The following is a 13,974-nucleotide window of genomic DNA, read 5'->3' on the forward strand; positions in this document are numbered from 1 at the left end:
TCAGATGACGACACGTTTGTCCTGTGGGGGCTACAGTAGCTTCTCTATGTGTTTGAGTGGTGGACTGAGCCGTTGGTTGCAATTTGCAATCTCACCTCTAGATGATGCAAAAATGTACACACTGTACCTTTAAATATATTAAAGGGCACCTAGGGTCCGATTCACATTTTTACATTTCCTTTGGTGTGTATTAGTAAATGTTAACGATATGCAAAAGGTACAAACCCCAAAATAAACGCTGACGCAAGTTATCGTCTCCAACTTAAATCTCTTTCCTTGGACTACAACAAACACACGGATTGCAGGCAACAGTTTACTTCCTGGGATTAGTGATGTAGACAAGACCGACATTATCATAATTCCTCCCGCTTGGACTCGGCATGTAAGTTAACTCCAGTTAGCATTGCGTTGTGAGCGAATGTTTCAAACATGGTAAGGAGTGTCACATTTCCGGCTGACGTCAGAGGTATTCAGGCCAATCACAACGTACAGATTAGCTGGCCAATCAGGGACATTGTGCTTTTCAGATCGATGAGTTTTGTATGAAATCTGTGCCTTTCAGGAAGATAGTGAAATCTTGAGCTATAAAAATATACGGTATGTGGAAAATAATGTGTTTTTTGAACCATAAACTACGTGAACACATTGTATTATACCAAATACACAAAATAACGTTGGGTTTTTAGTAATGAAATAGGTGCCCTTTAACTAGTCGTTTCATTATAAATTATTACTTTATTTGTAACGATGACTAGATTTATTATGTGGCTATTTGAAATGTCTTTATTTTACTGTAGAGGGCGCCAATTGCATCACGATAACTACATGATATGGTAATAATTATCTTGCTAAACTATTTGAAAGGCTGGCACTCAATGTTTAACCATATTTTTAAGATAGACATGCCACAGCCATTATAATTTCTTAATGTGTGGGTGAGAAACCAGCGTTCATGGGTACTATCCAATGTTATGACATTGTTGGTAGTACACTTATATATTTACATATTTACTTTACATTTTTCAAAGAAAGCAGGATTTTTAATCAAGTAATCCAATTTGATCTAATAACATTAGTATAGTGTGGCAAGTGTCTAGGAATAATTCATATTATTGAAGTCTATGAATAAAATAAGTTTATTTTTTTAGAGATTACTCTGTCTCTCTCTCTCTCTCTCTCTCTCTCTCTCTCTCTCTCTCTCTCTCTCTCTCTCTCTCTCTCTGTCTGTCTCTCTCTCTGTCTCTCTCTTTCTCTCTCTCTAGAAAATCCAGAGTAACCAGAATCCATTTTTAAAATAATTTTTTTTTTACTTTGAAGGCATCCCAAACAGGAGGTTTCTCAGATTTTACAACACACAATACCACCATTTCTTGTTCCTCAAATGGGAACTTTTAGCAGCACAAAAGGTCATATGAGTTCAATTTTCAGGAAGCACGAAGTAAGTATCTTTAAATAAAAGCAGCTGCCAAAATGTGTAAATGTTAATCTAATAGCAGTTGTCCAAATATACTTTTATATAAATCTTGATGTGTAAAATAAAGGTAAGATCATTCACAGAGGTGCAGTGCACAACATGTCCTGATGAAGGCGCTGTTTTCTGCTCCTGCTTATCAGATGAACTTTATTCCACATTTCACAGGTCTGGGCGTCAGAACATTGTTATTTTCGCAATGTCAAAGCGGCAGTGCTTCGTTTAACAACTTTTGAAACATCTAAAACTACAGTAACATCCGGCTATGACGAGGCCTACATCGGATTTTATCAGCTGTTTGTCTTTTACTGCTGCTGTCATTCAGTGAAATCTGGTGAGAGTTTCTTTTATTTCTGTTGAGTGAGCCAAAATAAGAAAATATGGCCTGTTTGATTGTGTCATGTATTGTGCTTTATGACTTAAACCTCATGCTGCCTTGAGTAACTGAATTTAAAGTGAAACATCTGGAAAAGTTTTTCAATCAAAATATAGATGTTTATGTAAAAAAATTGTGAAATTTCAGTTTTCTCCAGTGTGCTAATGTGTTGCAAAATACATAAACGTGTGTTTTGTTTAAAAGGGGTCCTGTAAAGTGAGATTATGGAGGGGTTTTGGGCTGCACTGTTCCCTGTGCTCAGGGTTTGGTTCAACTGTTTGGTGCTCCTCATCATGTTACCAGCCATGTTCGGGATCTCTCTTGGCATCACAGAGACATACATGAAGATTCTTCTTAAAAGCCTTGAGGTACATATACTGCAAAAAATGATTTTCAAGAAAAAAAATCTTAGTATTTTGGTCTTAATATCTAAAAATGCTTAAATTAAGATGCTTTTTCTTGATGAGCAAAACGACCCAAGTAAACAAGTCTAGTTTTTAGACCAAAAATATCAAATTTAAGTGATTTTGTGCATAAAACAAGCCAAAAAATCTGCCAATAGGGTAAGCAAAAAAAATATTGAAAATTTTTCACAAAAATTCAAGAAAAATTTGCTTACCCCATTGGCAGATTTTTATTGCTTGTTTTATGCACAAAATCACTTAAATTTGATATTTTTGGTCTAAAAACTACACTTATTTTCTTGGGTCGTTTTGCTTATCAAGAAAAAGCATCTTAATTAAAAAAAAATTAGATATTTTTTACTGAAAACAAGACAAAAATACTAAGAATGTTTTTTCTTGAAAATAATTTTTTGCAGTGCAACACTTACACAATAACATGTCCATGACCTTTTCACTGAAACATTACAAATGTAGGTTTAAATTGATTAATTTTAGGTTTTGTCACTATTTATATTGTCATTTTCTTTTATTTTTTGCAGCTAAAATGCATGCACATAAAACTAAATAATGCTTATTCAACAATTGTAAAAAGTTATTTTTTTACATACATAAACTTTACATAGTTTAACAATGATTAATATGCTGTGGAATTACCAAAACAAAATTAAATGCCTTCAACAAGTATTAATAATAAAATCACTTAATTTTTTGTTGACCACTGAATGCTTTTGCATATTGAGTCCTACCTACCAAATCAGAAGCACCATTCACATCCATAGTATTCTTTTTTCCTACTATGGAAGTCAATGGTGCTTTTGATCGGTTTGGTTACAAGCATTGCTCAAAATATCTTCCTTTACGTTAATCAGAACAAATAAATGTATACAGGTTTGAAAAAACATGAGTTTCATTTTTAGGTGAACCATCATTTTAAGTAACCCAAGTGGTAGTTTAGAATATAGCCTGTAGCAAGAGCATTGCATTAGTAGCATAAAAGGTCATGATAAAATGTATATCTTGAATGCATCTGCCAAATGCATGAATGTAAATGTACATATTGTTATGTCCTCTTTGTTTTGTAGTGGGCAACACACAGAATCCAAAGGGGAAGCAGAGCAGAGGAAATTCTGAAACGTTCTGCATCTAATGGTGAATTTCCATACATGCATATTAATTAATATTCATTTAAATGTTGTATACAGTAATCAGAAGTGACGGATTGATTCAATAAAATAATGGTCCTAGAATGTCTTATGCAAATAGTATTTGTAATTTTTATACTGTTGCTTTTAAAGTTCTTGAGAGGCAATGGGTTTTCGAGAGAATGGTTCTTCTAGATAAGATCAATAATGTGGTTTTGATGTGTTGATAAGACTCGTTTCTTGAAAGGCTCTCGTCTTATCTGTCTGCTCCGGCAATAATGTGTTACACAGTGACGACTTTACTCTCAAACGTGGACTTTACTCTGTCTTCATCAGTTACACCCTCTTTCAGATGTATGAATGCTGTTTATCAATACCTCGCTGATCAGCACTGATTATTCAATCGGTTCTTACTTGATAAAAGCATTTCTCAATATAAAAAGCATTATGTCATTAAAGAGACAGTACACTGGAAAATGACACCCTTAAATATGGAAGATGGGGCAAGTGCTTGAGAAGAGCTGTAGAGGGCCAAAGGGATGACGTATTTTTGTTAATCTTCACATTATGAAATAACACAAAAACAAATTTAGACTTTAGTAGTTGTGTTCATCTGTGAAGATTAACTTAATTTAAAAAGTCTATGGGAAAAATGAATAGGCTTTTTGGCAAGTAATGTAATGCAGGACAGTCAACAGTGGTTACGGGCGTGGATTTGTTTGTGTGATGTCACATTTAAAAGAGAATCAAACTGCATGTCTAATGTGACTGCTTTGGTTTAATGTGGATTATAAATAAGGAGTGGGTATATTTTTTTAATTGTAGGGTGGTTGTGTTCACACACTGCCAACACACATTTATGTCCAAACTAGTGCTGGGCAAAGATTAATCGCGATTAATCGCATACAAAATAAAAGTGATTTTTGGCATAATATATGATAATGTGCTGTGTGTAATTATTATGTATAAATAAATACACACACATTCATGTATGTATTTAAGAAACATTTACATGTTTATATATATTTATTGATATTTTTATATATTCTATATTAAAAATAAATTTAAAAAAATTATATATAAGTAAAACAATTCTGAAATGAATATATGAATGTGTGTGTGGTTAAATATACACAATAATTAGACACAGTACACGCACATATATTATGCAAAAAATCACTTTTATTTTGTATGCGATTAATCGCGATTAATCTTTGCCCAGCACTAGTCCAAACATCTTGGAAAAGTGAATTTTGCATAATAGGTGCCCTTTAATAAACATTACAAATAAGCAAAAAACGAGTGTTTGTGTTTAGCCAGTTTAATAATGTCTGTGTTTGACTCAGGTTTAATTCAGCGAGATAATTCCTCATTGGAGCAGGAGATCGAGGCATTGCGCCAGGACAGACCAAAGCCGGCTGAGCATGGACGCTTTACTCTTAGCGATGTGTTCTACTTTACTAAAAAAGGCATTGAAAACATAGTAGAGGATGACGTCACGCAGAGATTCACTTCGGAGGAGTTGGTGTCCTGGAATCTTCTCACCCGAACCAACAACAACTTTCAGTACATATCAGTCAGACTCACTATACTGTGGGGAGTTGGCGTACTTGTGAGATACTGCATACTTCTTCCTCTCAGGTACATTATCTCATTCATACTTGCCTGGTGTATTGGTGAGATGTGGCCTTGAGTACCTATAGAGTAGTATTACATTTAGGGCTGGACCATTGAAACTAAAATCAAAGCCTGGGTTAATTTAACATTTGACATCAATTACGATTAATGAACGATTATTCTTATTTTTTGCATCATAGTTCACTGACAAGGTTTGTACTGTAAATATTCTCAAATATTAAAGGTGAGAATCATTTTTCTATTGAAACTGCATTTGTTATCTTTGTGATTTTTAAAGAATTGAGACAAGAGGAAAGTATTAGTTGTTAAAGGGACACTCCACTTTTTTTTGAAAATATGCTCATTTTCCAGCTCCCCTAGAGTTAAAAATTAGATTTTTACAATTTTGGAATCCATTCAGCTGATCTCTGGGTCTGGTGGTACCAATTTTAGCATATAGTAGCTTACTATGATACATTGAATCTGATTAGACCATTAGCATCGCGCTAAAAATAACCAAAGCGTTTCGATATTTAGGGTTCACCCGATATGGAGTTTTTTTTCCCATGCCGAGACCGATTTTTGTTTCATCGGCCTTAGCGGATGACAGATAAAGGCTGCCGATTTTCTGGAGCCGATACTGCTTTTGCTCACTCAATTTACATCATAAAAATGACACAATGATGATGCCAAATGTTACAAGTCTCAATTTTAAAAAAGTAACATGTATAGAACTTAAAAAAAACTATATTTAACAATTAGTAAAAACAGGTGATGGTGCTATGGAACCATCTTTTGATGTTGTCATGGAAAGGTTGATTGTTTTTAGTCACATGATCTGCAATCGCTTGCGGCTTCCAGCACTCTGTCTGTAAATAATGCCGAAAAAATCGGCGAACACGGCAGCCACATATCGGGCGATGCCGATACACATAAAACGTGCAAATATCGGCCCGATATATCGGTCTATCACTATCGATATTTTCCCTATTTAAAACTTGACTCTTTTGTAGTTACATCGTGTACTAAGGAAAATTACAATTTTCTAGGCAGATACGGCTAGGAACTATACTCTCATTCTGGCGTAATAATCAAGGACTTTGCTTATGTAACATGGCTGCAGCAGGCATAGTGATATTACGCACTGCCCGAAAATAGAGGGTACCTTGCCCTGTTGAGTGGCAAAACATTCAACAAAATGGCTGGTTTAAAGCAGCTGCTGCCAAAAATTGAATTGAATTTAGTTGGCCTTAACACAACAGTAACCCTAACAACTTGCCAAACAACCAGTAGTCGGTGGACATTGGCATATGGCCAGAGATTGCTTTTCCTGACATATGTGTGTCTTGCCTAACACTTAAACCATCCCACCTTTGAAAAACACAAGGCTCATCATAATGGATGTTTTTTTAATAAAGGCTCACTGACAAAACTTTGCAATTACACAGAATAAGAGTATTAATTAATTTATGTGTATTTCATGCATTTTTATAGGATTTTTATCGCAAAATTTTACATACCTGACATATGGCTATTGCTACTGATTTATTTCAACTTTGAGTGGCAAAACATCATCCCTGCAGGTCTCTATAAATGTCCTATGTATTTTTGTGTTATTTCTCTAGAGTTACACTGGCAACTATAGGCGTGAGCTGGCTGGTGATTGCCACATCTCTGGTGGGTTTCCTCCCTAATGGCAGGTAAAAGTTTAGTTGTTTTATCAGCTTCACAAATGCATGACATGATCATGAAAGCAAGACCAGCATAAACCAGCCCCGGCCTGTTGGTGATGCATATTTTTAATTGTCTTTAATTATAATCCTTTGATCTTTTCAGGGTGAAGGGTTGGCTGAGTGAACTCGTTCACTTAATGTGTTACAGAATCTGTGCAAGAGCGCTTTCAGCAACCATACACTACCACAACAAGTGAGTCCTCGACTATGCTTAATAATTTATAGTAATGAAGTGTGTAACAGTCATGCAATCTATTCATATACCGCAGCTCTGTTTCAAAACCTTATACGCCTGTCATACTGTAGGTGTGCGAGTCTAACTGTCAGACACTACGTCCTTTTTCAGACCGAACAAACCAAAGAAGGGAGGAATTTGTGTGGCCAATCACACTTCACCAATCGATGTTGTTATTCTGGCTAATGACGGCTGTTATGCCATGGTAAGAGAAGTAAAGTTAATTAACACTTTATCTTACGAAAATAAAAACCCAGGTGTGACGCTTGATGTTTTTCTGATCAGGTAGGACAGGTTCACGGTGGTTTATTGGGTGTCATCCAACGAGCCATGGAGCGATCGTGCCCTCATATATGGTTTGAGAGAGCGGAGATGAGAGATCGCCACCTGGTGACACAGAGGTATGACAACCATAATTGTTTGTCTGTTTTTATTTGTTACATGAACACGAAAAACGTTGCATATAAATAATAATATTTAACTTTTTTCAAGTGCATTAATGTTGCATTTCATACAGAAAGCCCTGTAAATTCATTGCATGCTTGCGTTGACAGGATACCTCCCTGTTGCATGCTGGGTCATATTTTACTGAGTCAGCTGCTATGTGCAACAGCATTAACAGAAATGTATTTATTTAACCACACATTCTTCTGACATAAAGTGTGGCTTATATTTAAGATTTAAATAGCATTAGAAAGCAAATTGTATAGATGTACACTAAACACTAGACAGACACCATTAATTCATTATTATGGGGTTAGTTCACTCCAGAATGAAAATTTTGTAATTAATTACTCATCCTCATGTTGTTTTACACCCATAAGTCTCGTGTTTATCTTTAATTAAAACTGTATGTTTTGATCATCGCTGTGAATCTGATCTCTAACAAAAGTCCTTTACAAAATGCAATTATCTCAGCTTTTTGCTCAAAAATGTATATTTTTGAAGAAACCTACTCATATTTGAGAGGTGATTAAAAGAGAACAAATAAAGGTAGGATGAAACACTTTTGTTTTGTTTAAAAGCAGAGGGTCTGTTCTTTCATTTGATATATATTTAAAGAAGAAAATTTTCTGGAAGGCAATAAACTTGCGCGGAAAGAGTTAAAATGTTGCCCATCTCACTTTCTCTGAAAACAATGATGTGATGGCCTGCTCATTCTTATTTTTTCCCTTCACAGGTTGAAAGATCATGCAAATGACAAAACGAAGCTCCCAATACTTATATTTCCTGAGGGTAAGAGCATTGAGAAACACACAGGGATAGAGTTCCTCTTATACTATATTGTTTCTGACACAAGAGTCATAAAAGTATCTCAGCTCTGATCATCCCAATGCCTGCACCTGGTTGTCCCCGCAGGAACTTGCATTAACAATACCTCAGTAATGATGTTTAAAAAGGGAAGCTTCGAAATCGGAGGAACTATTTACCCCGTGGCCATAAAGGTAATATATGCTGTGTGCATTAGCCATAGGTAGAGTCAGTAATTGCTTTAAAGTTGAATGAATGAAAATGCTAAAAATACCTTGGCGTGCATGCATTACTTAAAACAAGTACTGTATTAGCCGTAATGCATCTTTAAAGACTGGACCTCATGTGTATTTTTGTTATTTGCAGTACGACCCTCAGTTTGGAGATGCGTTCTGGAATAGCAGCAAGTATAGCATGGTCAGCTATCTTCTGCGGATGATGACCAGCTGGGCTATAGTGTGTAATGTCTGGTATATGCCTCCCATGACACAGAAGGTATGGTTTGTGTGTGTTTACATTAAATTTTTGTGATAACTTGTTCATTGATTATGTTTCCACATTTGCTGTGTGCACAGGAAGGAGAAGATGCTGTGCAGTTTGCAAACAGGGTGAAATCTGCCATAGCCCAACAGGGAGGTTTAGTGGACTTGGCCTGGTATGTAATTTACTTAGAGCTCTGCTGTCATTTCTGAAATGAATAGTTCACCCCATAATAAATATTAGCTTATATTTTAGCCCCGATTATTTTTGTGTGTGAACGCACAGCCTTGCAGAGCATACACTGGAAAAAATGATTTTCAAGAAAAATTTTCTTAGTATTTTTGTCTTGTTTTCAGTAAAAATATCTAAAAATTCTTAAATTAAGATGCTTTTTCTTGATGAGCAAAACGACCCAAGAAAATAATTCTAGTTTTTAGACCAAAAATATCAAATTTTATTGATTTTGTGCATAAAACAAGCAAAAAAAATTCTTGAATTTAGTGTTTAAGAAAAATGTTCAAGATTTTTTTGCTTGTTTTATGCACAAAATCAACTAAATTTGATATTTTTGGTCTAAAAACTAGACTTATTTTCTTGGGTCGTTTTGCTCATCAAGAAAATATATTTAAATATTTTTACTGAAAACAAGACAAATCACTTAAATTTGATATTTTTGGTCTAAAAACTAGACTTCATTCTAATCATTTTTTGCAGTGTAGTTTATTCGACTTATACGTTCAACGCATGCACATTGCGACAAAATGCAATGCATCTCTTGGGCTGCATACTACATTCTCCTGTACGCGCATGCGAGACCTACACAAACAAAGTACAAAAATCCGGCAGTGCGCACGTACTGTCCTGATGATGAAATTTGCGCCATGCGCACTGCACGTGGACCCTAGCATATGTGTAAAAAACTGACAATACTTCAAGCTTTACTCAATCCTAGGTGTATGTGGTTTTCTTTTAGCCGAACACAGTTGGAGTTATTTTAAATAATATCCTTTTCGGGATTTTATTAATTAATTTAATTCTGATAATCTTCCCTTCTGTTATAAGATATTTTTGTATTTGTGTTTTTGTCTCACAGGGATGGGGCTCTTAAGCGAGCACGGGTGAAGGATTCATTTAAAGAGCAACAACAGAAGATGTATAGTCACATGGTGGTGGGAGATGACAGTAGTGACTAAGACAAAACCCCATCAAAAAAGTTCCTCTCATCAGAAACAAAAGACTGAAACATGAAATTGATATTTTCATCTGCCAATCAAAGGGTCGGAAATCCAAATATCAAACATAGTTTTGTTTGAATAGTTTTATTATTGGAAAATATAAATAATGCCTACAAATTTCAAACTGCTCACAAATACAGTACTAAAAATGGTTACTCGATAAAATCAAAAAATAGATTTTTTTATGTTCCACAGTAAACTTTTCCTCCTTTAGTTCTTGAGAAGATCATCTATGTACTTGCACAAGAACCCAGAAACCAAAGCGCTGATGTGAAGAACCCACATACAATATAATGTAACAACTGTTTAATGTAACATTAAGAACTGTTTAATGACGGTTCCATCGGACGCACACATGTTGTCGCAGTTACACGCCTATACCGAAGTGAATTTCCGGTCTGTATTTATTTATCGGTCTGGCTAGTGGATAAACTAATCTCTGAAACAAATACCTTGTCGAAAATAAAATGTTTTGGTTTAAGACGAGGGAAGACGATGAGCGTGGATCACAACTGCAGAAATGTTTGACAGCCAGGCAAGAGTTCAAGGAACTTTAGCTATCATTGTATACTTTAATTTTACAGTAACGTTAGCTCAGTCTAACAGTTGATACGCGTTAGATATGATATGCTAACTGGGTAAAAATGGTTGAATGAAAAAAAGTCTCAGCTCAGGTTTGCTCAGCTTTTGATTTAAGAGTCGGAATGTGTTGGGTAAATACACCAAAAATCTTTTGGTTTTATAGATCCTATTTTTTTATGAGCTCAATTTTGAATTTTATAGGGTATAAGTGTGTGCGATTGAGGTTAATACTCTATATGCTCATTTATTTCTCATCAGCTAAACTTTTTTGCCTAACATGTCCATGATATGATATGATATGTTTTTCGTCGTCTTTTTGTTTGAACAATTTAATCTCAGTTGTGCAGGTTAGAGAAGACAAACGCTATGTCAGAAATTAAAAAGTTTAATTATTATGTGTCTGTTTAAAAGCTTTATAAACTGTTTAAAAGTTTATAACACATTCAGACTGTGCACTATATCTACTTTGTGTACATTATCCAATGCATTAAGCTTTTGTGTGTAAGACAATTTGTTCATTTTACAAGAAACATCACTGTCTGAGAATTTGCAAGTTTCAAGTTTATTTCATGCTCATTTTTGGTGGAATATTTCCATAAATATTGTAAAGTTATTACTTTAAATTCCTTTAATATTAGTTTATTAAAATTATACATTTATTAAGTTTATTTAAAGGACAAAATTTGAGCAATGTTGCTTTATACAAAAGAAATTTCCATTTTATAATCACAAAAACAATACATGGTGCCTTCATCCATTAAGCAAATATTGAGATGAGGATACTGCTAAAAAAATAATAAATAAAAATAATACTGCTGAATACAAAATAAAAAAATCCAAGACAGACAGAAATCATTATGGCATGCTTGTTCATGATACACATTGTTATAACATAATGCATGTGGAGGATTTTTTGGAAGAAGGCTCTATAGGTCCTCTGCCTTCAGGATCTACACCATCAATCCTATTCATGTCTTGAATATTTCCTTTTTCTGGTTCAGGAACTATGCAAACACAAACATGAATGCACATTATGATCATATTAGGTTTTTATTTATTTATTTGAATAATCCAATCATGTTTTTGAGGTCTTACCTTGTGCAGGAACATCCACACCACCCTCTTCTGGATCACATATGCTTGCTTGGTCATTTTTTGTATTCTGAATTAAATCGTAAGAATTGTGATCGTAATACTTTTGACTGTTTATGTATTGCATTACATTATGAAAAATAAGAATAGTTATCATTTATTGACCCTGATCATGTTGTTTGTTGTAAACGTATTTGACTTCTGTGGAGCACAAATAAGATTTTAAGCAGAATGTCCCAGGACTTTTGTCTAAACAATAAAAGTGATGTCAAGCTCAGTCCTAAGTACCACACAAATTGTTGTAATTTTTGGAGTTGTATAAAAGTGTATGAAAAAGAGCAGAATAAATTTTTTTCATAGCAAAAACAACATGAGGGTGAATAAATGTTTTTACATTTTTGGGTAAATTATTTTGTTTGCTATGGTGCGTACCATCAAAGATGTTTCAATCATATTTCTTTTTTCCTCAGGAAGAGTTCTGAAATACCTGTAAGCCAGTAATATATAAGATTATTATATATAAAAAAATCTTTGTAACTTTATACATAAAGCAGTTTTTATAAACATAGCAGTTAACATGATACCTGATGCAAAAGGGTTACACTTTATACAGAGTATTCGTTTTTCCTACTATGAAAGTCAATAACCATCAACTGTGTGCTTAACCTCATTTATAAAAAAATATATATTTTGTGTTCAAAATGATATGAAAATGTAGCCTACAATTTAGATTTTTGGATGACCTATCACTTTAATTAATATTAAATTATTCAACATTGTAAGTGCGTCATGGTCTCGTGCAGTGATTTGCTGTAACTTTATATGTATTTTATCTTCTTAGTTAAGTATAGGCTATTACAAAGAGACAAACTCATACGACAAATGTAATTACAATGGAGAACTTCCTCTTGATAATATATGAAAACAGTTTAAGTTAAACTCACCTCTTCAGATAGGAATCTTCGCTCCCATGCTTCACTTTAGCACCAGAGGATATAGGCATCTCTCCAGCTACATGTTAAAAATACAGTTCACTAAAGCGCATTAGATAACTTTACTAACTAACCTAATACGAAGTAAGCTGAACATTGACCAATATGTATTGTTAAATGTTTTAAGATCTCATTTCACTCCACCCAAACAGCAGCCGGTCCTGCGGAGCAACCGAGAATTTTTGTTGTTGTCTCCATGGCAACAGGGCCCTTATAAGTTCCAGTGGTGTAAAGTGATGAAGTACACTTATCGTTTCTGTAGCCTATACACATTCGTAGGCTACTGTCTTCTTGAGTAGCCTATTTACATTTGTTGCAAAATTAGACAAATAAATATTTTAACTCTGTACTAGTGTTGTCAAGATACTAAAATAATGATGTTTACAATGAGTAAAATATATTGATACCATTAAAATATAAAAATACATAAATAAGTAAAATGGAGCATTTTATAAAAGATGAAACACATTGAATCTAAATGTATGAACTATTAATTTATTACAGGCATACTTAACTCACTGTTTGCTTTCTGCTATAACATGAACCTTTTATACTAAAATAAATAAATAAACAAACACAAGGTAACACTGTGAAATAGGGTTAAACTTACTAACATTAGTTAATGCATTAGCTAACAATATATTTTACAGCATTTACTGTATTAATCTCTCTTAAAATTAGTTAGACTTGCAATACAGATTAAAAAGTATTCTTATATATTTTGAAGATGTGAATCACAAGCTGTTCGAATTTGCTGCCCTCATTCTCTCAGTGCAATATTTCGTGAAATGGCCGTATGTAGTAGTGTCCTAAACCATAGTGAAAATGGTCAAGTGCACTCATTTAATCCCTTGATGCACCGGAGCAATGTCTACAAGACAAAATACAGCAGTGTGTACGATATAAGGCGCCGCAAGAACTGACAAGCGCAAGACGTCAAAGTCCCGCGAGAGCGAGTCGAAATTAGACTACTGCCTAGATTTCTCGAATTGCTTTCGCGGTACTTTGACGTCATCCGCCTGTCGGTTCTTGCGGCGATGCATGAAGTCAAAAACACATAATATAATGCATTATAGCATAGTATATACTATAGTAGCCTATTTACTATTGCAGCCTTTAGTAAAATTGCAAGATACACGTGCTTTTAAAATTTTAATATACTAAAGTTTACTAGTTTGCAATAGTAGGCCTATAAAATAGAACACCAGCATTTTATCATGGGAGTGTATAACCAGATGCGCTCACATCCTTTCTCGACTCACTTTTCACTCACTAGTTATCACTCCTTCAAGTGCACTGTAGTGATGTAGGGAGGGAGCGATTCAGATACTAACCGGAAGTCTTCTCCCCATAGGCGGAAGTGC

At 34.4% G+C, this 13,974-nt stretch overlaps 1 protein-coding gene across 1 annotated transcript; it reads left to right on the forward strand.

Annotated features, from left to right (window-relative positions):
* Positions 1-1,630: 1,630 nt before the first annotated feature.
* On the forward strand, positions 1,631-12,040 carry agpat9l (1-acylglycerol-3-phosphate O-acyltransferase 9, like). Its single transcript, XM_065250986.2, has 13 exons — positions 1,631-1,805; positions 2,052-2,215; positions 3,334-3,400; positions 4,740-5,034; positions 6,636-6,710; positions 6,847-6,936; positions 7,090-7,183; positions 7,264-7,379; positions 8,159-8,214; positions 8,338-8,423; positions 8,596-8,724; positions 8,805-8,884; positions 9,803-12,040. The coding sequence occupies exons 2-13, from the start codon at positions 2,072-2,074 to the stop codon at positions 9,900-9,902; spliced, it is 1,332 nt and encodes a 443-aa protein (XP_065107058.1). The 5' UTR covers positions 1,631-1,805; positions 2,052-2,071; the 3' UTR covers positions 9,903-12,040.
* The last annotated feature ends 1,934 nt before the right edge of the window (positions 12,041-13,974 follow it).

Source organism: Paramisgurnus dabryanus, chromosome 5, assembly GCF_030506205.2.
Source record: "Paramisgurnus dabryanus chromosome 5, PD_genome_1.1, whole genome shotgun sequence".
In the NCBI taxonomy this organism is placed as follows: domain Eukaryota; kingdom Metazoa; phylum Chordata; class Actinopteri; order Cypriniformes; family Cobitidae; genus Paramisgurnus; species Paramisgurnus dabryanus.